This window comes from Myripristis murdjan, chromosome 7 (assembly GCF_902150065.1).
Source record: "Myripristis murdjan chromosome 7, fMyrMur1.1, whole genome shotgun sequence".
NCBI classification, from domain to species: Eukaryota; Metazoa; Chordata; class Actinopteri; order Holocentriformes; family Holocentridae; genus Myripristis; species Myripristis murdjan.
In genome coordinates, this window is record NC_043986.1 from 12841225 (window position 1) to 12862858 (window position 21634).

The 21634-nt window shown below is 41.9% G+C and overlaps 2 protein-coding genes and 1 long non-coding RNA gene across 3 annotated transcripts; all 3 read left to right on the top strand.

Moving 5' to 3' along the window:
- The first annotated feature begins 1475 nt into the window (after positions 1-1475).
- Positions 1476-6710, top strand: LOC115362295 (uncharacterized). The gene is made up of 3 exons (XR_003928487.1): positions 1476-1604; positions 2139-2220; positions 5745-6710. It is a non-coding gene; the product is annotated as an uncharacterized LOC115362295 (long non-coding RNA).
- Positions 6711-8020: 1310 nt separating this feature from the next.
- gpr157 (G protein-coupled receptor 157) lies at positions 8021-12552 on the top strand. The gene is made up of 4 exons (XM_030054864.1): positions 8021-8682; positions 10118-10331; positions 10620-10814; positions 11518-12552. Exons 1-4 carry the CDS (start codon positions 8306-8308, stop codon positions 11716-11718), a joined length of 987 nt encoding a protein of 328 aa, XP_029910724.1. The 5' UTR covers positions 8021-8305; the 3' UTR covers positions 11719-12552.
- Positions 12553-13957: 1405 nt separating this feature from the next.
- Positions 13958-21523, top strand: slc2a5 (solute carrier family 2 member 5). Its single transcript, XM_030056503.1, has 13 exons — positions 13958-13973; positions 15961-16028; positions 16170-16268; positions 16382-16542; positions 16645-16769; positions 16861-17013; positions 17461-17586; positions 17709-17896; positions 18802-18912; positions 19049-19150; positions 20110-20185; positions 20383-20510; positions 21171-21523. The coding sequence occupies exons 1-13, from the start codon at positions 13958-13960 to the stop codon at positions 21393-21395; spliced, it is 1578 nt and encodes a 525-aa protein (XP_029912363.1). The 3' UTR covers positions 21396-21523.
- The last annotated feature ends 111 nt before the right edge of the window (positions 21524-21634 follow it).

The window sequence follows — 21634 nt, forward strand, 5'->3', positions numbered from 1 at the left end:
GAAAAGTGCTTTGAATTCTTTCTGAGTGTAACATCATAGTGACTTTGCTCTTTCATTGATAAGGTCATCAGCTGTGGCAGCGTGGGCATATTGAGGGGCTGCAATGGAGAGCAGCACCAGTGGTGATGTACAGTACTTTACAGGTGCTCAGACAGCTCAGACTGGGACCATATTGTATTAGGTGAGTTTTGCTGAGCTGGTTCCTGCTGCTGCACCCAGAATCTGCCTAGTGATCAACTTCCACTACAGCAGTGATGAACTCGCGTCACCCCTCCTCTAGTAAAAAACCTCCATCTAGCATCAGAGCAGCGCTGCATAATTAGCTCTTATAGACGGTGATGAATCTGCACGCTTTGAAAAGCATGGCGTTGTTTTATGAGTCAGTAGCTAAATGTACTGGCTTGCAATGTGCATTAGTATGATTTTCTGTGAAGATTTCCTTCTCTGTTGTACGGATAAACTGCTTTAAAATTCAAATTTAACATTAAACATCATTATGCTGGGAAAACATTAATATTTTACAAGTGCTCTGTATCTTTGCGCATGATTTCCCTTGGATTTCAGCAGTCACATCATTCATGTGAATGCGCTTCATGTGTAATTGATGTGACCTGCTGGGGTTATGAGATGATTTGATGAATCAGCAGTGTTATTAGTATGCTGTGCTAGTGCTCAGTTAGCCTTTTCCTATCAACTATTCACTCCGCTGGGTTAAAAATAAAGTAAAAATGCTTGCTATTAACAGAATGAGTGCATATCACTGCTTATTAGCAATACAGCAAAAAAAAAAAAAAAAAAAAAAAAAAAAGCCTGGTACCTGAATTTAAAATATTAATTTTGTTTCAGTCAGTTCAGGTTTTAACAGCTGTGAATGAAGAATTGGCAACAGCAGAGAGCAGAAGAGGCCTAGAGTTAAAAACTGTGTACACTACTCTCACCCACTAGGCCAAAGGGCTAATGAGAGAAACTAGTCATCGCCTGCAGGCAAACCGGACTAACGCTTTTTGATCTATGATATTCCAAAGATTCTCTGACACGTCTGAGTGGGTGCTCCTTTCAGATGTGGATTCCAACCCAGAAATGCTCTTTTTCCTCAACACTTCTGCGGTCACTTGTCATGCTCCATCACAGCATTTCATAATGTCTGCTTTCACAAAGAAATCTAGATAGCCGTGTCCTTACAGAGCATCAAAACCAGTTTGCCCTCAATCTAGAAACTAACTTGGGTGCAAAAGTGTTTACTGTGTAGGCTATGTATGCTAACTGAGTGATGCAGGCTGAGTCATGCTGGGTCTTTTCTGGGTTTCCCCCCTCTCTGATTCTCTGCTCCTCCCCCTCTGGTCTAGGAGCAGGCTCATACACCCAGCCGGCTGTTGGTGGCGTGTTGGAACATGCCTTGACTTGTACTGCCTGAGAGAGGGAGAGAGAGAGAGAAGAGGCTTGTGGTCTACAGTTTCACCATGTCAGTGTATGAAGTGACCTGTACACGGAGAGAGACCAGCACCAGTGGACAGACTGGAGTTGGTGTCAACACCAGAGTGCACTCATGGAGACGTGTGTGGATGGGAGACAACAGAGGAGCTCCACTGCTGCCTCACTGCGTGGTGAGTGTCACTGTTTTGCTTAAGGAAGAGCCTCTGTCATTTATGTCCATAATATTATAACTGTGAATTTTAAGTGACTTTGTCTAGGTTAATTGTTACTATGAGATTATGAGACGCCTCTACTTTGAATACAACTTCAGAAACACTCATTAGTGTGGCTAAATCAAAAGACGCAAAATTGAGCTCTGCTGAAGTCTGCTGTCTAATTTGCCACCAGATAAGCTTAACAATACTTGCATGTCGATTGATGCAGAAATGAGAAAGCGTCACTTCAAATGGTACAGTTTGCAGCATTGTGAAAGTAACCAAGCTGTGTCTTGATGCTACGATGATGCCATGGTAACTATACAAAAGGTTACCAAATGCACAACTGTGGTACACCCAAACACATGCTCTGCACAGTGCACAGTGGCACAGTAACCTCCAGGCTGAGCAGCACAAGTCCCCGGCGTCTCGGTGATCATTGCCTGACCACAGTTTGAGCTTATTGATGAACAACAGCTATTTTTATTATTGTTTTCTCTTTCTGTTCAGCGCTGAAAGACGGTTTCCATTAGTACGCCCAGCAGGCCTTCTCTCCTCTCTGACAAGCTGACTGAGACCAAAGAAACAGTAGGTAAGAGTTCAGAGTTCCTCCTTTCTCATAGCTGATTTGTATCTGTTGAAATGCAGGAAGGAGAGGGCACTGATTTCAGTTTCTGCTCACAAAGCGACAGTCAATCATGACTCACAGTGTGAAGTTAGATTCAAATAGGCCTCATTTTCACAAGAGAAGCGGAGGAGAGATGACATCAGCGTTTGTTTGTTTTTTTTTGCTCATGGAGAGGAAGCGTCACAAGTCTATACATAAAAACAGATAAAGACTCCCTTAACTGTGACTGCCCATGACGTCACATGTAATCTCAACACGGGGTGTTACTCATTAGCTGTGCAGTGAAACTCACTTGTCATATCTGCCTGTCAAAACTCAAATACACTATTCACTCAACTCAGGTAAAGATCATTTAGCATCCCATGTACTATGATCTGTGTATTTTACCTGCCCGCTGTCAGCCATGCAGATAGTTACTGGGGCAACTCTGTTTTCTGGTAACCAGGGGTAGTGTGCACTGTGTGTAAAAGACTGATGCAAAACCCTTGAATTATTAACACATTGCAGTTTGACATACAACACGGATAGCTGAGGACCGATGTGAACAACTCACACCAAAAAAACAAGCTTTTTGAGAATTTGACATAGAAATAAAATCCAGAAGTAAACACGGAAGGGCCTTCTCACGTAACAGTACAGAATAAATATGACAGTCAGGCTTTGTTTTACAACCTCTACTCATTTTCTGTTTTTTAAATTGTATACATACATTTTCGAAGTGGCCATTTGAAATTTAAACATCTGTAAATAAAAAAGAAACGTGTGTGTGTGTGTGTGTGTGCGCGCGCGCACGGAAGGGGGAAATCAGCGTCACTGCTTGTGTTCGAAAAATCTCATGAGGAGCTAAGCTCGCCAAGCACGCCGTCAGTGAGCATGTCATGTGTAGCACTGCTCAGCAACATGGCTCTACAGTAAATACTAGATGTCATTGTTAACCATAAGATGATTAGGGCTGTGGAATGGGACCGGAGCAGGAAAGCATGACTGTTTGAGTGTCGTTAGCTGACACAGGAACAACCAAGAAATACACAGCGGAAAGAGGGGGGAGGAGGTCTGAAGTGAAGTGAAGTGCACAGGATTGGCTCATCTGAGTTAATTGGGTGTGTTTTTAGCATGCATCCAGGGGCCTGAAAGCACTGGGACCAGCAGAGAGTTGAGGTGGGCTGGAGATTGGAGTGTGCGTGTGTGTGTGCCTCAGTCTGTGCTTGTGTGATGTGCTGTCAAATCTGCCATGTTGCCGAGGACAACTGTTGCCTATAGGTTGAACTTGTCATAAACAGCGAGCTTGTTAGGGAGTGTTACAGCACAGTCCCCTGGTTACTCAAACAAAAGGCAGTCCTGGAGAAATCACTGTGCAAAAATATGTGCAGTGTGTGCTAAGTTGGATAGCGTGAGTGTTAAAGGTGGTCATTCTGTGTGAGTAAGGGTTGCACTTTGCGCATGATTTTTAATGAGCCAAATCTGGTTTAATGCAGCAGATCCATACTTCAAAATCCGGTTAAGAACAGCAAACCCGCACTCACAGAATAAACTAAAACCTTCAAAATGTGTCAGTGGACTATCTCTGCAGCTTTGAATCCATATTTGGGCCTTTATCCTGCACAACAACGGCCCATTCAAACAGTCTGATGAGTGCTAGCCAGCGGCATTTGCATCATCTCTGCACATGTAAAGACTTGAAGACTTGTAAAACGCATATAATAATAATAATAATAATAATAATATATAGCACTCTCCATTTTCCATTTTGCTGCCTATGAGATAACCTAAGCCAGTACTGATATCATATCTACCACCATTAGGAAATATCCCAATCTAAGTTGTATCAAGCATGCGATTTTTCATGCCAACCCTAAAAACATTTCTGCAGTACCTTCCAGTTATTCCAAACATTCTGCTCTGCTCCCAACTAAAAGAATTCATGCAATATTCATTCAGCTCCCATACTAATATCTGTAAACAATATCACCACAATCCGTGTTTGCCCAGCCAAAGGTGGGGAAAAAATGTAGTTAAAAATCCATCACAGAGACCACTCGAACTCAATCTCTGGCCTGAGATATTTTACTGCCACAGATTTGTGAGTGGAGGCTCATTGCTGCTGCTGCTGCTGCTACTGCTGCTACTGCTGTGTGTGTGCTGCTGTGTAAAGCAGTCATGCAGTCAGTCATTCAGTTAGCAAGCAGGGTGTTGTTTTCACCGGCATTCTTCAATCCTGTATTAGGGATTACATCAGGCCCTGAGCAGGAAGGAATTCCTGTCATCATGTGCTTGTTGCAGCCAGCGTCTGGCTCACCACAAAGACATAGGGACACGGACGCAGCCATTTAGCAACTGCTGCAGAAAGCAGGTCACGAGGTGCCGCTGTGTTTGTGTGTGGACATCACTTTTGCGTGTGTGTGTGTATCTGTGTAAGAGAGGGGGTAGACAGAGGCATTGTCTGTTAATAGCAAGTGTATGTGCTGTGATGCTATTTCAAAGAAGATGGATGCTCTCATGTTTTCCTAAAGAGAATCTAAATTGTTTCCTTGACTTCAAATGAGGTCAATGTGCCCCACCCACCGTTCCCCCTGCAAGGGAAATGACAGCATCCCCAGCTAGAAAACTAACATGCATCATAAAAAACACCAGTCATCAAAAACAGACATGGACAACTAATGTGCATGGCCTAGCTGTGGCTTTGAACGGCAGCGAGTTGCTCGATAGCACACATTCATCACAGTTTCTACACATCTCTCCGGGGCTCGACACTTCAGTATACAACCGGGCGACCTGGATGGCTCAGTACGCCCCGATCTCCTTCATAATTCTTCTCTCACTGGCTAGTGACTGCAGAATGCTCTCTAGTATCCATGTTGTCCTGTCAGCAAAGCATAGTCCACAGGGAGAGGACAGTATGGAATGGTCAGCCAGCCCAAAATAGCACTGCAGTGAGGGAGAGAGCAACTGATAGCAACGGGATTCAGCTTTTGTCCTTCATACACACACACACACACACACATGCAGACACTTGCATATATGGCAGTCCTGTGAAAAGGCGCACAAACACACACACACAGACAAAACCACAAATAAATGAAAGCTAAATCAAACTGCGCTTTTTGTTGCAAAATCATGAGTCATGGCAATTCTATTCTTAGTTCGGGGGTGTTTGTGTTTTGCCCAAGTTGTGTGCACTTAAAGTGATGCTGCACAAGAGGCTGGAGCACCAACAATCTGTTTGGGAGCAAGCTTTGGGTCAGTTTGAACGGCAGATCACAGACTCATCAATGCACCACAGGCACAGAAACAGTAGGCACGGAAGGATGGTAATTAATTCCGAATTCGAGACTCTAAAAGAGAAGACTCAGAAGGCGAATCCATCTTGAAAGTGTCTCATTGTAATATAATTGCCATATGGAAAATTATCTAACCATGTGAGATTTATTCCATTAACCGCTTTCAGTCAATTACCTGTAATAAACCATTATGTCCCATTTCTCTTTTAGACCTTCCGGCCGTTTGCCCAGGACCACGCCACCTCCCGAGGCTTTTAGTGAGCGGCCGCGGCCTTCCAGCAAACAACCACAAGGCTGGGCGTGAAAGTGTGAACATCCACAGTGCCAGACTCACAGGTGGAAGCACATGGGACAGACACTAGTGAAGGATCCGGCCGCAGAGAGGCAGGTGGAGGCAGCCTGCTGGACGTGCCTGCTGTGGGTGTTTCTCTGGCAGTGTCTTAGCTGGTTGTTGTGAGGAGTGAGAACGAAGCAATCAGCAAGTATACTGCCGCAGAAACTCTTCGCACTAAAGAGGCCCTGGGATCACAAGCATCAGATGAAGAAAAAACAGTGACAGAAGGTGGACCAGAAGGAGACCGAGGACATAAATGCACTTTAGTGTTGTAGCAAACACGGGAAACCTACATTGTTTTTACGAGTCCTGGCACAGTAGATATAAACGCTGATCAGGTTAATAAGGGAAAATCAAGTGGAGATGCTTTGACAGAGGCTTTTTGTTTACAGATTTAACGACATGTACAGTTGGCTCGAACTTGTGCAAGGTGATACTTTTATAATCCTCTGCTGCCATCTTGTGGCTAAAATCAAATCTGCAGGCATGCTGTTGTGCATCTAATGCTGCAGCAATTAGTGTAACTATTATGGTAATTTCAAAACAGACTCATTCCCTCATTCGGAAATATGGTTTGCCAAGAATAGCCTTTTCAGTGTGACTTAGGATAATTTATTTATCAGTTACATAAAAATGTGCATAATGAAAACTGTAATTTCTGTTAATGCAAACTTATTTTTTTGTGTTATGAGTTCTAGGAAGTTTTCCATTTGCTAATGTGATAAAACTGGCCATGTGTTCTTCCACTTTTAGGTCAATAATTTATCTCCCGCTGTGTTTCTGCATTCATAATCTATTCATGTCAAACATTTTACTTGCGAACGGAGACGTAAATAAAAGTCACTGACAAGCATTTATTTATTTATTCTGTTCATTCCCACATCTATTCTTAATGATGTGTATGAATTCTGTTGTGTAAAATCAGCTGAAATCTTTGAAAAACCTGCCTTGCCATGCTTTAGCAGTAGGTCTTATTAGTGCAGGTGTGCATGCCAGCGTGCATAAAATTAGATTTTAAGGTTTTCACAAGCACACAAAGCACACTGGCTCAGTTACACATTTGATACAAGATAGGCCTAATGATCCAAGGCTCCAAAAGCAGCTTTTGACGCTGTATAGAAACTCATCTGTATTGTAACAGTGGTTTGGGTCTTGGATGATGATGATGATGCAGATGTGTGTGCTGCAGGGTGAAAGAAAATGAAACACTGCAGTCCTCTGTAAGGCACTGTGCCACTGCATTGCTGCAAACACAAAAAGGGGTCGCCGTTTTACTAGGGTGCAGCAGCACGAGAGCAGTAAAATCCTGCTCTCACACAAGGTCAATGGTTTAACACGCGGGTTTAAATCTGTCTGGTCCTGAGGCTCTTTTCAGCAAATCGCAATGACAAGGCCACAAAAAAATAAATGACTGCTCAGCACCACGCATACCAGATATTATTGATGACTTGGAAATGTCACAAAAGTATATTTTCTAATGCAGGGCAAGCAAGCCTCTTGAACTGTTTGACAATACCCACATCACTTTACCTTTGAGGGAAAAGTGTAGGCAGCAGCAGCAAATTTAACTAAAATGTGTTTAATATTTTAATTTACACTCAGATTCTCTCTGTGAATTGACAGGTTCACTGTTTACTGTGGGATGGACAATGGATTATGTTATTCTAATCAGACTTTTAGAATTTAAATGTGTTCGACCTGCACAGATTTTCCACTGGTTAAGAGAAACATAATCTCACACCTGGTGTTCAAGTTGCTAATAAAGACATGTTAGGGCATGTTACTCTGTTAAAACAATAGCTTTTATGACACTGGGGCATGATCTCATCTTGGGACCAAGAATCATCACGCTCCGATGTTGCATGATCATATTAAGCGCTTTGTGACTCATATGCTGTGTAGTTTTAATAGGGAGTAAGTTGTATAACACGATCAGAGCTGTATAATCAAGTCCGGGACAAATAATTTAATCCTTAGGTGTCATCTGCTTGTGTGTGGGTCACTCTGCTATACTCTCACTATAGAGTCATAAACCTCTTATAGGGGCTCAAACTAGTAAAGATCAGTAGGGCCAAAAATAGGCAGCAGCGTGTGTCTGCTGCACCAGCTGACCGAGTTCTGCTTTGGGTTCCGGTTGGCTCAGCGGGGACAGGCAGGGAGGGGTTAAACTCCGGGGGAAAGTTTGGCTTCCCACTCCTCTGCCAGCAACTGGGCACCAACTTTGTCAAGTCTTGTGGCTCGACACGACATTGTTTGTTTTTAATGTTGCCCAAAGTGAGAGGAGAATGATGCGGGGAGAAGTTTATGTCCAAAATAAGAGGTTTCAACAGAGCAGTCTGCGCGTCCCGAGGAGTGTTTGGATACTTCGTTGACTGTAAGAAAGTTTAGTGGCCGAACAGTGAGCCCAGTTAACGCGCAGGATCTAATCAGGTTAATAATGTCAAGCGGTAATCAGACAGTAGTGCACATTTCTGAACAGGTTGCCGTTTTAATTTCATGCACTCTGTCGTTTCTGGGTTCCTCGCTGATCATCTGCACCTACATCATCTGGCCGGACTTGAGGACAACTCCACGGAAACTCCTCGTCTACCTCTCGCTGGCCGACTGGCTCTCTGCGCTCTCTTACGCATATGGAGTTTGGAGGGTTTTTGACTCGGACTCGGTGGATTGCGTCGCTCAAGGAGCAATATCCACTTTCGCCAACACAAGCTCTTTTTTCTGGACCGTGGCCATCGCCATTTACCTGTATGTTTTCATCGTGAGGTCCAACCAAAGACTTGCTGACAGCTTGGTGTTGTTTTTCCACCTTGTCAGGTAAATGCCTGCGCTGCATGTTTCCTTATTTCGCAACGCTGCTCCTATAAATAATAAGAGCCATAAAGAGGGGAGTTCAAGGGAAGACGAGAAGTCACTCCTGATAGAGCTAATAACCAAAGAATGTGGCCTAACCACTTCATTTGTTAACACTCAAGGGTGTAGCAAAGGTGCCTGTCGGAGCCCAAAGCAGCCTGGGATATTTACCTGCTGTCTAATCCATCCATATTTATAAAAGAGCCCTTTAGTTAGTTAGTTGGTCTTTATTTATTCAGACCAGAAACGGCCAATTAAAATCAAATCTCTCTTTTCCAATAGTGCCTGCGTTACATAAAATAGGCTGTAGTGTGCAATAACTATCCAAAATCACACAGATGCCAAACTAAGATTATGATAATAAATCAATAAATCAGTAAAAACACACATAGCTATAACTGACCTCTTGTACCACACAAGGTTCAATGCTGTTAACTTTTCGTTCTCTTTCTTTCACCAGCTAAATTTTAACACACATTTCACTCTCCAGAAGTTTGTATGTCAGAATATGCAAGAGTGACTTTTTTTTTTTAAATCACAAATGTCATGTATCATAATACAGTCACCTACTTATATTATTAAGAAAAACTATATTATTAAGTGTTCTCAGATGAACTTCATTGGGACAGAGACCCACTAAAAGGGCTTCATGGTCTAATAAGTGTCTTTCTAGGATGGGGTGGCTGGGTGGGTGGCATTCAAAAGGTTTGGATCCACTTATTGTGGGCTATAGACTTCACTTTGAATGCTCTGACTCACCATGTGTTTCACTTCTCTTTGTCCCAGTTTGCATGCTGTATATAAATGAGCTGTCCATGTTGATTATGAAAAGGTTATGGGGAAGTTGTCTTACTGTGTGTTAGTGCTTTTAATTGCTTTATTTTTGGATACAAGAACATTTTTCCCATCGGGTAATGCCTCACTACAGTGTCTGTGGTTGCCATTCTTATTTTGTTTTGGTGAATTCTCCAGTGGCCTACTGAATTCAACAGCTCACACAACAGAGCCATTCATTGAGGCTTGTATACATACCACCCAAGTAGGACTTGGGCTTGATGGTGTTTGTAATGATTGGCCATAAGAAGTTAAATGGCTGTTTTCAGAGGAGATGTAATGGTTTAAAGGGCAACATAAGCAATATATGTTTTTCCCAAAGTGCTGATCTTTCTGTTATGATGTGCAGAACTAAAGCAAATACAGCTGATATGAACTTGAAGAGTGAATTATGTAACTCACAAGGTGCAAGCTCAAGATTAACATCACATGATAGCCCTTGCAACACATGTGCATGCTGAACCTACTGAACATGGTGGCCTTGTGATAAGTAGATGACTTTTGGGGAAGTTAGTGGGCAAAATGTTGTTTGCTAATACTTTCAATCTTCTGTTTTGTGGCCTAGCTGGTGCGTTCCCTTAGCCATTACTGTAGCAGCTCTGTGCCTGAATAAGATTGGCTATGACGCCTCGGAGGTGTCGGTGGGCTGGTGCTGGGTCAGGATCCAGGCGCCTGACCGTGTGCTGTGGATGCTGCTTACCGGCAAGATCTGGGAGTTCCTGGCTTACCTCACCCTGCCTGTCCTGTACATCCTGATCAAGAGGCACATCCACAGAGCGGTGAGCATTAAACCCTCTTTTAATCTGCTAGCAACATGTTTTTAATGTGCTGAGTGAATATTATAATACTAGTGCTTAGGACAGCCATTGCAAAACCATACAGTATAAGGCATCAGTGGGAGAATCAGCCATTTTTCACTTTGATTTAAGAAAATATCTTTTTAAAAAGATGCAGAATTTTATGGACTTCAGTTTAAATTTGTTATATTTTAAAATCCCTGACAATGCTTTGAAATGACCTTTTCCAGTCTGTTTTGAGTCTTAAAGCATGTTATCTGTTTGCCGCAGCATGCAGCCCTGTCTGAGTACCGGCCCATCTTGGCCAGCAGCCCGCTGTCCCACTCTTTCACTTCCATGGCTGATAGGAAGCTAACCCTCATTCCCATCATCTTCATCGTCCTGCGAATTTGGAGCACAGTGCGCTTCCTGCTGCTGCTAGTCGACTCCCCAGCGAGGCAGAACCCAGTGCTGGTCGCTCTACATGTGAGTTTAGCAGCACACTCCTTATCCAGGATGTCCAATATAGAGGATGTGCACTAATCTCCTGTAATCCACAATTTACTTCACATGTAAATACAGCCTTGTCATATGTGTGTGTGTGTGTGTGTGTGTGTGTGTGTGTGTGTGTGTGTGTGTGTGTGTGTGTGTGTGTGTGTGCGCACGCACAGTGGAATTTGTTTGTGTCTGATTGTATCCTGTAATCGTAGCAATTGATAATGTAATACTTGACAGATGATATATGAAGCTGTCAAAATGTAGTTAAATGCACTTAATTAAACCAAGCAATATAATACTTTGTTACATAATGTAATAACATCACATCTTCAACCAGCAATTATACTCCAGGAGTGTGCCATATTTGTGATAACTCATAATAATTATGGCATAAGTAAAATCATATTATTGAATATTGTTATTACATCATCAGTTGAAACTGTTTAATCTGTCTAACAAAGTAAAAATTGCTAGCTGATGCTATAATGTGATTTTTATCACTGCATCCAGCAATTAATTACATTAACTCAAGTTAGTAACATTTTCGATGCCTTTGCAGGGACATTAATCACATTTTTAGATGCTGTTACTTAATGTGATTTATTATTTTATCAGCTGCGACTTCCCTCTTAATTATGAGTGTTAAACTCACCCAAAGCAAACAATGTGTGCTTTTCTTCCTAACCACCAGGGTATTGGTAACACATCACAGGGAGCAGCCAACTGCATCATGTTTGTGCTGTTCACTCAGCCGCTCCGCGCTCGGCTCTCCGCTGCACTCTGCTGCTGTTGCCACAAGGGCCATGCAGAGGCGCAGCATCCATATGACCCATCTCACAGGCCCCTGTTAGGAGGGGACACCCCCGCCCAGAGAGAAGACAACACTAGCTGAGCCCGGGCCGACAGATGATCCTTGATACAGGTGATGAAAAAATAGACACATGAAAAGGTCAACATCCCCTTCACACCAGCTGCATTACAGCAAGTGCCTGCAAAGAGGGGTGGAGATGCTGCAGGTGCACATCTGCCTGACAGGACAACCCACGTACGTTTACTTTGTGTGATGAGATTTACTGAGCACTCACTGCTTGACCATTCACCAGAATTTGGTGAAAGTGTTGCACACTGAATGTGTGGTACATGCATATTTTGTGTTTGTTTTTTTCATAGATGTAAGAGAAACAGCTTTAAAGTGCTTTGGCACTTTTAATTTTTTTTTTTTTATGTTTGTGTTGTTGAAAAAAAACTAGATTCATCATGTACTGTATGTATACAATTACATTCTGAAGTGATTATTGTGAAGTGGGTATTTAATATTTTTTTCTCCTGGTCAGTTGTCTGTTGATGATATATGTTATATTTATATTATTGTTTGAAAGAAAATGAAAACTATAATGTTCTTAGCTTGGGTAATGATATAAATTTGAGTTTTTTTACATATCATAGAAAGTTGGAGGAAATGACTATAATATGCAGGATTTGACATCAAGATAATGTTCCTTTCTGTATTTTGTTACTTGTTGGAGGTTGGATTTGGCTGGATGCAAATGTGTGTTCAAGAAACTTTTCTACAAGAGCACACAGATCTCTTTACATATGGTAAATGAAATGAAGGTTCGGGTACCTCTGTGCATGGTTTGCAGCTCTACAGATTACTGTAACAGTGTTCAGTTTACTTGAATAAATACTTTGACTGAAAACATGGGATTTAGTCATCCCATGAGTCATTAACTACTGATTTCCTTAAAATTGTCCCAAGATTTCTCTGGAAACCTACTGATTCTCATGTAACTGGAGAGTTTCAAGTTCTTTCATGCATTAGTTGCACAACCCCATCAGCTTTCATGTTGACACCAAAATTATTTAGCTACTGTCACTGTTGTCAGGATGTGTGACAAAGTGTCACATGTACACGAGTCCTTCCTCCTTGAAACCTGACCCTGTTGGCTCCCACTCACCTGCCTTAGCTACAAGCCACAGAGCGGGCACTATGCATTCCAATGAGCAGTGTGAACCCACCAACCCCCCTCGGACCATGGGGTCCTGGGACATCACTTGTGTCACAATGCCAGCAAATGGTCTTTAAATATTCACTCAACTCATTAAAATCTTTGAGATCCGATGAATCTGTCTGAGGCCTGTCTTAGGATGAGCAACAATCAATAAGATTCATTACCATGGTGGCTGGGAATGGACAGAAGGGAGAAATCCCACTTTGCTGCTTGGCAGGGTCAATTTTCCTTTATTCACGACTGATTACTGTTTACTTGACTTTCTCAGAGGCCAAGCACTCATTTCAAAAAGTCCCTCTTTGAAGGCATGGTAAGCGATTTTATGTATAGCTGATGGGCTCTGTTTTTAATGATTTAGACAGTGCACAGCATGTTTGTATGACAGTGTTGAAATAACCCTCTCTTCAGGTCAGCAGAACACTACGCTTCAGATTTCACAACAACATTTGGCTAATCGCAGGCTTCTTCATAATACTGTAGCCACACTGTATTGTACGAGGGCAGTTAGCTGAATGCGACAGCCCTGGTACATTTCCAGAATTTGGGAATTTATGAAGTCAATGAAATATCTGCTCAGACTGAAAATACTAAAGGTCAGAACAAGTCTCAGTTTTCTGTAAGATTAAGAGTTTTCCTTCAATCTAATTATATCTGGGGTCCAAAGTAGTGGGATACAGTGCAGAGGTCCTGTCCCCCGGGACCATCAGTAACACTGACAACACTGGACACTGGCGCTGGGAAAATGGAGAATGAGAAGGCTGTTTATGCTGATGACGTTCCAAAAAGACCAGTCAACAGTTTTGTGTCCTTGAGGACAGCAGAACCTGTATGAAGGGATGACATATACTGTATTTCCTGCATGAGTTAATCCACTGTATTGGTGTGGAGGTTTGGCTGACATTGAGGCAACTTGAGGCCGTGGAAACACTTAAGGATTGGGGTTTCAGCTCTCTCTTCTTCTGCTGGCTCCCAGCCCATTTAATTCATTAACTTAAAAGAATGGGAGGTGCACACTGCATGGGGTGACCATTCACCAGACATGTTAATAGAAATCCTCTGCTGGCAGCAATAGCCTGTTCATTTAGCTGTGTTGATGGCTCTTGGAACCAAAGCCAAAACATGTTAAACACCAAAGGTAAGAACATGCAACACGACATTCAATTAGTAGTGGGGGCAGCGATTCAGCAATGTTTATGCATAGAATAACATCTAACCTTTGGGAAAGAAAAAAAAAAAAAAAAAACAACGCAGAAAAAAGCAGTATACACATCCAGAGGGTGGTTACTCTTTGAACTTTTGAGTTATTCAGTATGTGATCACTCACTTTGCCATTACAGCCCGCTTTGACAAAGCTCACATGGAAGCAAGCCCTCATGTGCTCTCTCTGTAGTAAGCCTACATACAGGATCTGTAAGCTACTTGGCTCCATCTTCTGGATTTAACTTCATCACATCCTCTCATACTACTTTTCCACCAATAAAGAACCAGTGGGAACTGCAAGGGCATATATTATTCCACAAGAAAAGATGGAGACAGCTATCAAGACGACTTCGAGGTCTGGTTAAAAACTGTGGTTAAAAATGTTTTTGCCAACACTGAACAGACATTCCCTCACACTTGCAAACCCATCTGCAAACAAAAACATAATATAAAAAAAAACAAGCAAACAAACAAACGAAAGAATTTAGAGTTTATAATTCACCACAACACCGTGGTCATGCGCTGCCGGAGTGTTTACTCCAGTTGTGCACGCCTGCCATCGATGATGCAGTGACTCCAAAAACCGGTTGCACTTGGGTTCCAAGAATCTTGAATCTTGAACTGGCTTTATTTATGTTCACTCCAGTGGAATAAAGACATTTTTTCAACCTCCAGCTTTTGAAGAGTTAAGAGGATGTGTGAGATAAACAACTTAAAAAATATGACAGCATATGTTTCATGAGACCACTAAAAATGTATTTCATTTCAGAGATAGTTTGATGATAGATGTGTCATTTGTAAACACTGGGTGCAAAGTTGGCCAGTATTTTCAGTAATGGTAATCTTAAAGTTGGAAAGCTTGTTTCCTTTCTAGCAGCAGGACTATATTTAAGTCTATATACACATTATTTAGCCACACAAAGAAAGTCTTAAAGATCAAAGAACTACTTTTTTTTAATTGGAAGAATTAAAACAAATGGGTTTCAAAAAGAGGTTGAACTTTTTCCCTCGATCCTATTATATTTTCCCTAAAATATTTTATTACAATGTTTACTTGTCTGTTACTAAATATTGAGTGTTTACCCTCCTTTTTATCTTCTGCTACATCACGGGTAACAGTTCGTTCATGTGCTCTGTAGTATATAACATTTTTCTTTATGTGTCATCATGTGATGTTTTTCTCTGAGCCTTGTTCTGAAGTGCAATTATTCACTGTGCCCACCAGCAGTATCTACTATCAGATCCGCAGATTAGTAGTTCCCTCTTTTTGCAGTGGGGTGCCCCTGAAGCAAATCACATCCTGCTTTTTAGAGCAAACAGCCTCGGGGCCATCACACTGACAGGCAGGCACGGCATTTGAGAAACAAGGCAATGCAGCACATGACAAAAACAACACAATGTAAACAAACCAAAAAAGAGCAGTTCACAGCTGTGGTATTTCTCAAGAATATTACCCTGTTGACTACAATGTGAGAAGAGTCGTGATTCCTCAGATTCCTCGAGGATCAACATTCAAGCCCCTTCTTGCGTTAACATTTTGTAATAAAAACCTGTTAAGCATTCAAGCCCTCAGGTGGCTAAGTAATGAAGATACTTATCTCCCTATAGATTCTGTAGATTAATCATTCGAGTCTTTCCGGCAAAATGTTGATAACATCGCCTGAGTCCACCCATTTACCTGAAGGGGTGGTGTGTCAAATATCGGCACTCATGGCAGCAAATAATATCTAAAGTGCATGGCATACCAAACTTCCCGAACTTTAACAACATAGTCAACAACACGACAAAAAAAAAAAAAAAAAAAAAAAAAAAAAAAAATCCAAACAGTAAGATAGTGCTGCGCTCTGTGATCTCATGTCCAAAGGGCAGATCAAGTCCAGTGGTGCAGTAATAACAGAGAGTGCTGTTATTATTGCTGAAAGTGACAGCAGGTTCCAACACAGCCATGGCGGAGAATGAGGACTGTGGAGAAGCTCAGGAGAGGAGAGGGGTGAGTTAGAAACCAGATCAAACAAGATCTATCTGGCTGCGTTGTTAATTGGTATATTCTGTGCGCAGACAGTGTAATCCTGCTGGATAATGCTTATGTTACAAGAAAAGATTGTAAAAAGTGCACTGTTGTCCCTGACAGAGATTAACTGCTGTCCTGGCACTGGCAACACTTATATCTGCTTTTGGTTCATCCTTCCAATATGGTTACAATGTGGCAGTGATCAACTCACCGGCACCGGTAACCCTGAATTCATCTCATAACAAAAGCTACACAGTATTGTATTATGGCTTTATATCATAAATACACAGAACATAGAGTGACACAGACCATATTTCAATCATTCAATCTAGTTAATGCAGCAGTTCTACAACGCCACCTACCTGGAGCGTTATGGCACACCAATGGAGGGGACCTTCCTGACTCTGCTGTGGTCTCTGTCTGTGTCCATGTACCCTCTCGGAGGCTTCTTTGGCTCTCTGATGGTGGCCCCTCTCGTCAACAGACTGGGGAGGTAATCCTGCACTGTATCCCATTACATTTGATATGCTCAGTAAAAGGTTTGTATGATGTGCTTTTTTCTGAAACGACCTGATATGAATCACCTGCTGGACAGGAAGGGCACCCTCCTCTTTAACAACATCTTCTCCATCGTTCCTGCTGTGATGATGGGAGTGAGCGAGATGGCCAGATCCTATGAGATCATCATTGTGGCGAGGGTTATAGTGGGAATCTGTGCAGGTCAGAGGAACTGATATGTGCAGCCGGTCTACAAGTATGAACAAGTGGAAGTTGAAATAAAGTTTGTAAAGTTGTCTTATTGCATCCTCAGGTCTGTCATCCAATGTGGTGCCAATGTATTTGGGCGAACTCTCTCCAAAGAACCTGAGGGGAGCAATTGGCATCATACCCCAGCTCTTCATCACCATTGGTATCCTCAGTGCCCAGGTGCTGGGTATAAGAAATATACTAGGCAATAGCACAGGTAAAACTGGCATATTGGATTCTTGTAAAAGTTTGATCATTTTTTGTTTATTGGTTAGATGCCTTGCAGCATCTTACCAATAAATAAAAGAACTGTTTTTCTCAACACAAGTAAAAAAAAGAAAAAAGGGGGATGAGATAATCCCAGGTGTTTACAATACAGTTTTATTTATGGGAACAAGTATAAATATGTTCAACCAAGGAACTGATAGTGATTCAAGAAAATTCTGGAAACAAGTTGATTAGTGTTGCAAACAGCTGAGATTGTCTAATCCCCTTAGCATTTTTTTTTAACTTATCCAGAGAAAAACAAGCTTTTAACACTGAATATGACCAAGTGAGCCACTGGGGGGAGGGGAAGCACTTCTAACAGGTGTTTTAGGAGGTCTAGGAGAGGTTTTGGGTGGGTCCACTGGTCAAAAGAGATGTCACTATTCCCTCTATCCAGGCTGGACCCTCATGCTGGGTCTGACTGGCATCCCTGCCCTGATAGAGCTGCTGCTGCTGCCCTTCTTCCCCGAGAGCCCCAGGTACATGCTCATCCAGAAAGGAGATGAGAAGACTGCGAGGCAAGGTGAGAACACAAAACAGGCCTCATATGGCTGCTGGACAGAGATGGAGAAAGAGTGAGAGGATGGTATAGGAACAATGTGAGATTATGATATTCTGATTTGACACGTTTGCTGACCCCCTTAGCACTCCAGCGTCTGCGCGGCTGGGAGGACGTGGATGGGGAGCTGGCAGAGATGCGTCTGGAGGATCAGTCGGAGAGGGCTGAGGGACACCTGTCAGTCGTCACCCTGCTGTCCCAGCGTTCCCTTCGCTGGCAGCTGATCTCTATCATCATCCTGAACATGGGCCAGCAGCTGTCGGGGGTCAACGCGGTGAGACACACCAGTCCAGCTGTCCTTGTCCATGTCCCTGACCCCCACCGCCTGTGTTTCAACCACAGCACCAGATAAGACAGCAGTGTTTTAACATCAACTTATTCTCTCTAACAGCACATCCATTTATCTTATATCACTGTGGACAAAGTGTCAGGATACTAAACAGGAACTATTTCCACTATTTTCTTTGGCTTCATTCTATTTCCTAGACTGTGCAGTGTGATATACAATTACCTCAGTCCTTGCTGGTTGTCACGTACAACAGTGAGGCCTGATGATAGATCTAACTATTTCAATAGCATTTGTTTGTCGACCGGTAAAGACTTTTCAGGGTTGATATACAAACACTGATTATTAAGAAACTGGTTGAGCCAATAGCCAATAGCTTCTACCAATCGTTAATTGCAGTAAATGGAAAAACATCTTTTTTTTTTTTTTTTTTTTTTTTTAATAAAATGATACAAAACAACATTTTGAAGAGTAACTAAACCCATATCTCTGTGAAGCCTAAGCGTTTATGGTGAAAAGTAGGTTGTTTGGTCTTTGGTACACATCTCCTGCCACCACAGGCCAGGCACACTATCTTTCACCATTGAGATTAGACTTTGGTCTGGGGTTTAGTTACTCTTTAATGAATATATGATTAATAAAATAACTTCTCAAATATACTGCATTTGATTTGAATTAATGCATATCAAATTTCCACATTAATAAATATCCCACCAATTGCATTGAAAAGTTTTTTTTTTCTTTGTTTGCTCTTTATTGCCATAGTGGCCCAAATAACCAATTACAATGATATGGAAAAGAAGAAATATTGAAGCTTATGATCTATTCCTAATTTACATATTCTTCTCTCAGATCCTTCAATAGCTACACTGTGTCTCTCCCTGCCTCCTCAGATTTACTACTATGCAGACAGCATCTATGCCTCTGCAGGAGTCAAGTACAACGACATCCAGTACGTCACGGTGGGAACAGGGGCCGTGAACGTCTTCATGACCATAGCTGCTGTAGGTACCCAGTTAGACAGGACACACACCAGCATCAAAAGAGTTAAGAATTAAACCTCTGAGAAAGAAAGAGGGAAAGATCTGAAATCTGCTCCTCTGTCCTAACAGTGGGTTTGTATTGATTGTTGGTGTGCAGGTCTTCATCGTGGAGGCCACAGGACGGTGGCTGCTCCTTCTCTGTGGCTTTGGGATCTGCTGTGGATCCTGTGTGCTGCTCACCATCGCTCTCAACCTGCAGGTATGAGCTGCAGTGTAACCCTACAGCCTGCACGTGTGACTCTTCTACCCTCTAGTGGCATTGGCCTATCACGTCACTGCAAAAAACGTGCACCGTAACACCATCAGTGAGTGTCGTATGCAGACTTAAAATCTAGTTTTTCCTAAAACACGCGAAAAGTCTGCCAGTGGGATGAGATAATCCCACTTGTTTCCAAAGGTAATCTTCTTGTTCCCAGAATTTCCCTGAATTACTTCTATGTTCAAAATTGAAAATTGATAATGAAATTAAATGACTTGTTGAGAAGGATAATTTAACAATTGTGATTTAATAGTAAAAATATCCAAGGTGAGTGGGTGAGTTGACTGTTATACAGGACTACATAGTTATATTTTATTTTATTTTGTTAAAAAAAAAAAATCAATCAATTAGAAAATCAAAGCAATACGCAAAACATAGTTTAAAATGGCCACAGCAAAACAAAGAACCAATTGGCATAGAGCAAATACCTTATCCACACAGCGATAGCATTTATATGGATTTAGGATTTATATAGATTCAGTATTCTGGCAAAAAGTTAATTACCTTTGGGAACCAGTGGATTTATCTTATCCAATTGACATATTTACCCACTTTTAAATTTTAATACTGAATATGAGTTCTTAATATGAAGATGTTTTTTGTAGTATGACCACTGAACATTTGCAATTTGTTGATTTCTGCCTGGATCTTGGGATTCTCAATAGGTGCTGGTCAGAAGACCTGAAGGGCCATGTAGGAGTATAAGGCCATTGTAATTCTGAACTGTATGGTGAATCTAACTTGTACAGGGCATTACAAGTAATTTAAAAATATAAATGTAATTCTCCACTCAGTAACACACCTATGCAAAGCAGATTATGTTTCATGTTTGTCACTGTTTGAATGTCAAATGCCTCAACTGGTTGATAATAAAAGCAGCTGTTGTTGTGTATTGACAGGCGAGTGTGTCTTGGATGCCCTATGTCAGCATAGCCTGTGTCATCATCTACGTCATAGGACATGCCATAGGACCCAGTAAGGCTGTTTACACACACACTGATTACAACAGGGTGCTCCATTAGCTGAAGTGTTGTTTGGATGTGACTAGACATGTAATGATATATGTCGAAATCTTGAGCTCAGTTGTGTGAGGTATGACCTTCTCTGGTGTAACCTGAAATGATGATGCATCTGCAGTGTTTGGGTTGTGGTTGACCACATCTGTGTTGCAGGTCCTATTCCTTACGTGGTGACCACTGAGATGTTCAGGCAGTCATCCAGGCCAGCTGCCTTCATGGTGGCAGGGTCTGTCCACTGGCTGTCCAACTTCACTGTGGGTCTGGTTTTCCCGTTCCTAGAGGTCAGTCACAGCTGCTGGGAAAGGCCATTATTTCAAAATTGGTTACAAATTGCCTGTTTAGAAAGGCAATCAGAAATGTAGCTCTTTGAATTACTCAAACTACTTAATGCAAGATGAAGTTTCAAATGATCTCCAGAGAAAGAGGAAGTTAAACGTCATTTCGCAAGTTGGGTGAAATAACAGTTTTGCAATCAAGCTTTCAGAGCAAACCAACAGGTTTGTTTGTGTGATCATTTGCCATTTTCATGATCACATTGTATTTCATCCACTATTCCCTTCCTTGTACTCTTACCATAGAGAACAAGCAACATTATGGCCTGGGTTAATAGGCATATCATGGCCTAGGTTTGTCATTGTGGGCTTTTTAGTCAATAGAGATCAAGAATGGGGTAATCTTAGAGATAAACAGTCATGCTTTTCAAATGTTTATCTCTTTTATCAAATCGCCATCTGTAGCCCAAAAAGCAAACAAGGGGAGGCTGTGTATAATGTGAATGACAATGTTTGAGGAACAGAAACCACAACTTGTTGCAAAAGAGCATTACAATAACATCAAATTTCCCTTCACCTTGGCTGGTGTTCACATCCCCAAATGATTTCTGGCTAAATACTCACATTTAATATTAAGAAAAGGCTGACCTAATTTCTGTCTCCCTCCAGAGTGGCCTGGGCCCCTACAGCTTCATCATTTTTTCCCTCGTCTGCTTGGTCACACTGGTGTACATCTGGCTGATAGTCCCAGAAACCAAGAACAAGACCTTCCTGGAGATTAGCCAGATGTTTGCCAAGAGGAACAAAGTGGAGATCAAACTGGGCGACGGGGACCTGCCACTGAAAGAGAGCAAAGACAGCCTAGAGGATGTGGTGAAGGTCACTGCCTTCTGAAGAAAAATGAACTCATTCAGAGGAAAGGAAGTCTCCCCTCTAGGGGGGACTTGTAATGGACTGGAAATGTTTTCATTTAGCCTCTATTTTTACATCAAATCTCTGCACAGTCTTGTTTCATTGTTTATGTGTCTCCTGTCAAACATCAAAGAGTTTTACTAAAATGTAGAAGTAAAAATAATGTGCAACTGAGCTATTGTGTTGTATGTAGTAAATCCCACTATAGTCAGTGAAATTGT

Bases quoted from the DNA above. Each gene is read 5' to 3' on its own strand.
- gpr157 (XM_030054864.1), top strand. From the start codon at position 8,306: ATGTCAAGCGGTAATCAGACAGTAGTGCACATTTCTGAACAGGTTGCC. The intron at 10,332-10,619 runs GTGAGCATTAAA...TGTTTGCCGCAG, and splicing joins AGAGGCACATCCACAGAGCG to CATGCAGCCCTGTCTGAGTA. The intron at 10,815-11,517 runs GTGAGTTTAGCA...CCTAACCACCAG, and splicing joins CAGTGCTGGTCGCTCTACAT to GGTATTGGTAACACATCACA.
- slc2a5 (XM_030056503.1), top strand. The intron at 16,770-16,860 runs GTCAGAGGAACT...TTGCATCCTCAG, and splicing joins TATAGTGGGAATCTGTGCAG to GTCTGTCATCCAATGTGGTG. The intron at 18,913-19,048 runs GTAGGTACCCAG...GTTGGTGTGCAG, and splicing joins TCTTCATGACCATAGCTGCT to GTCTTCATCGTGGAGGCCAC.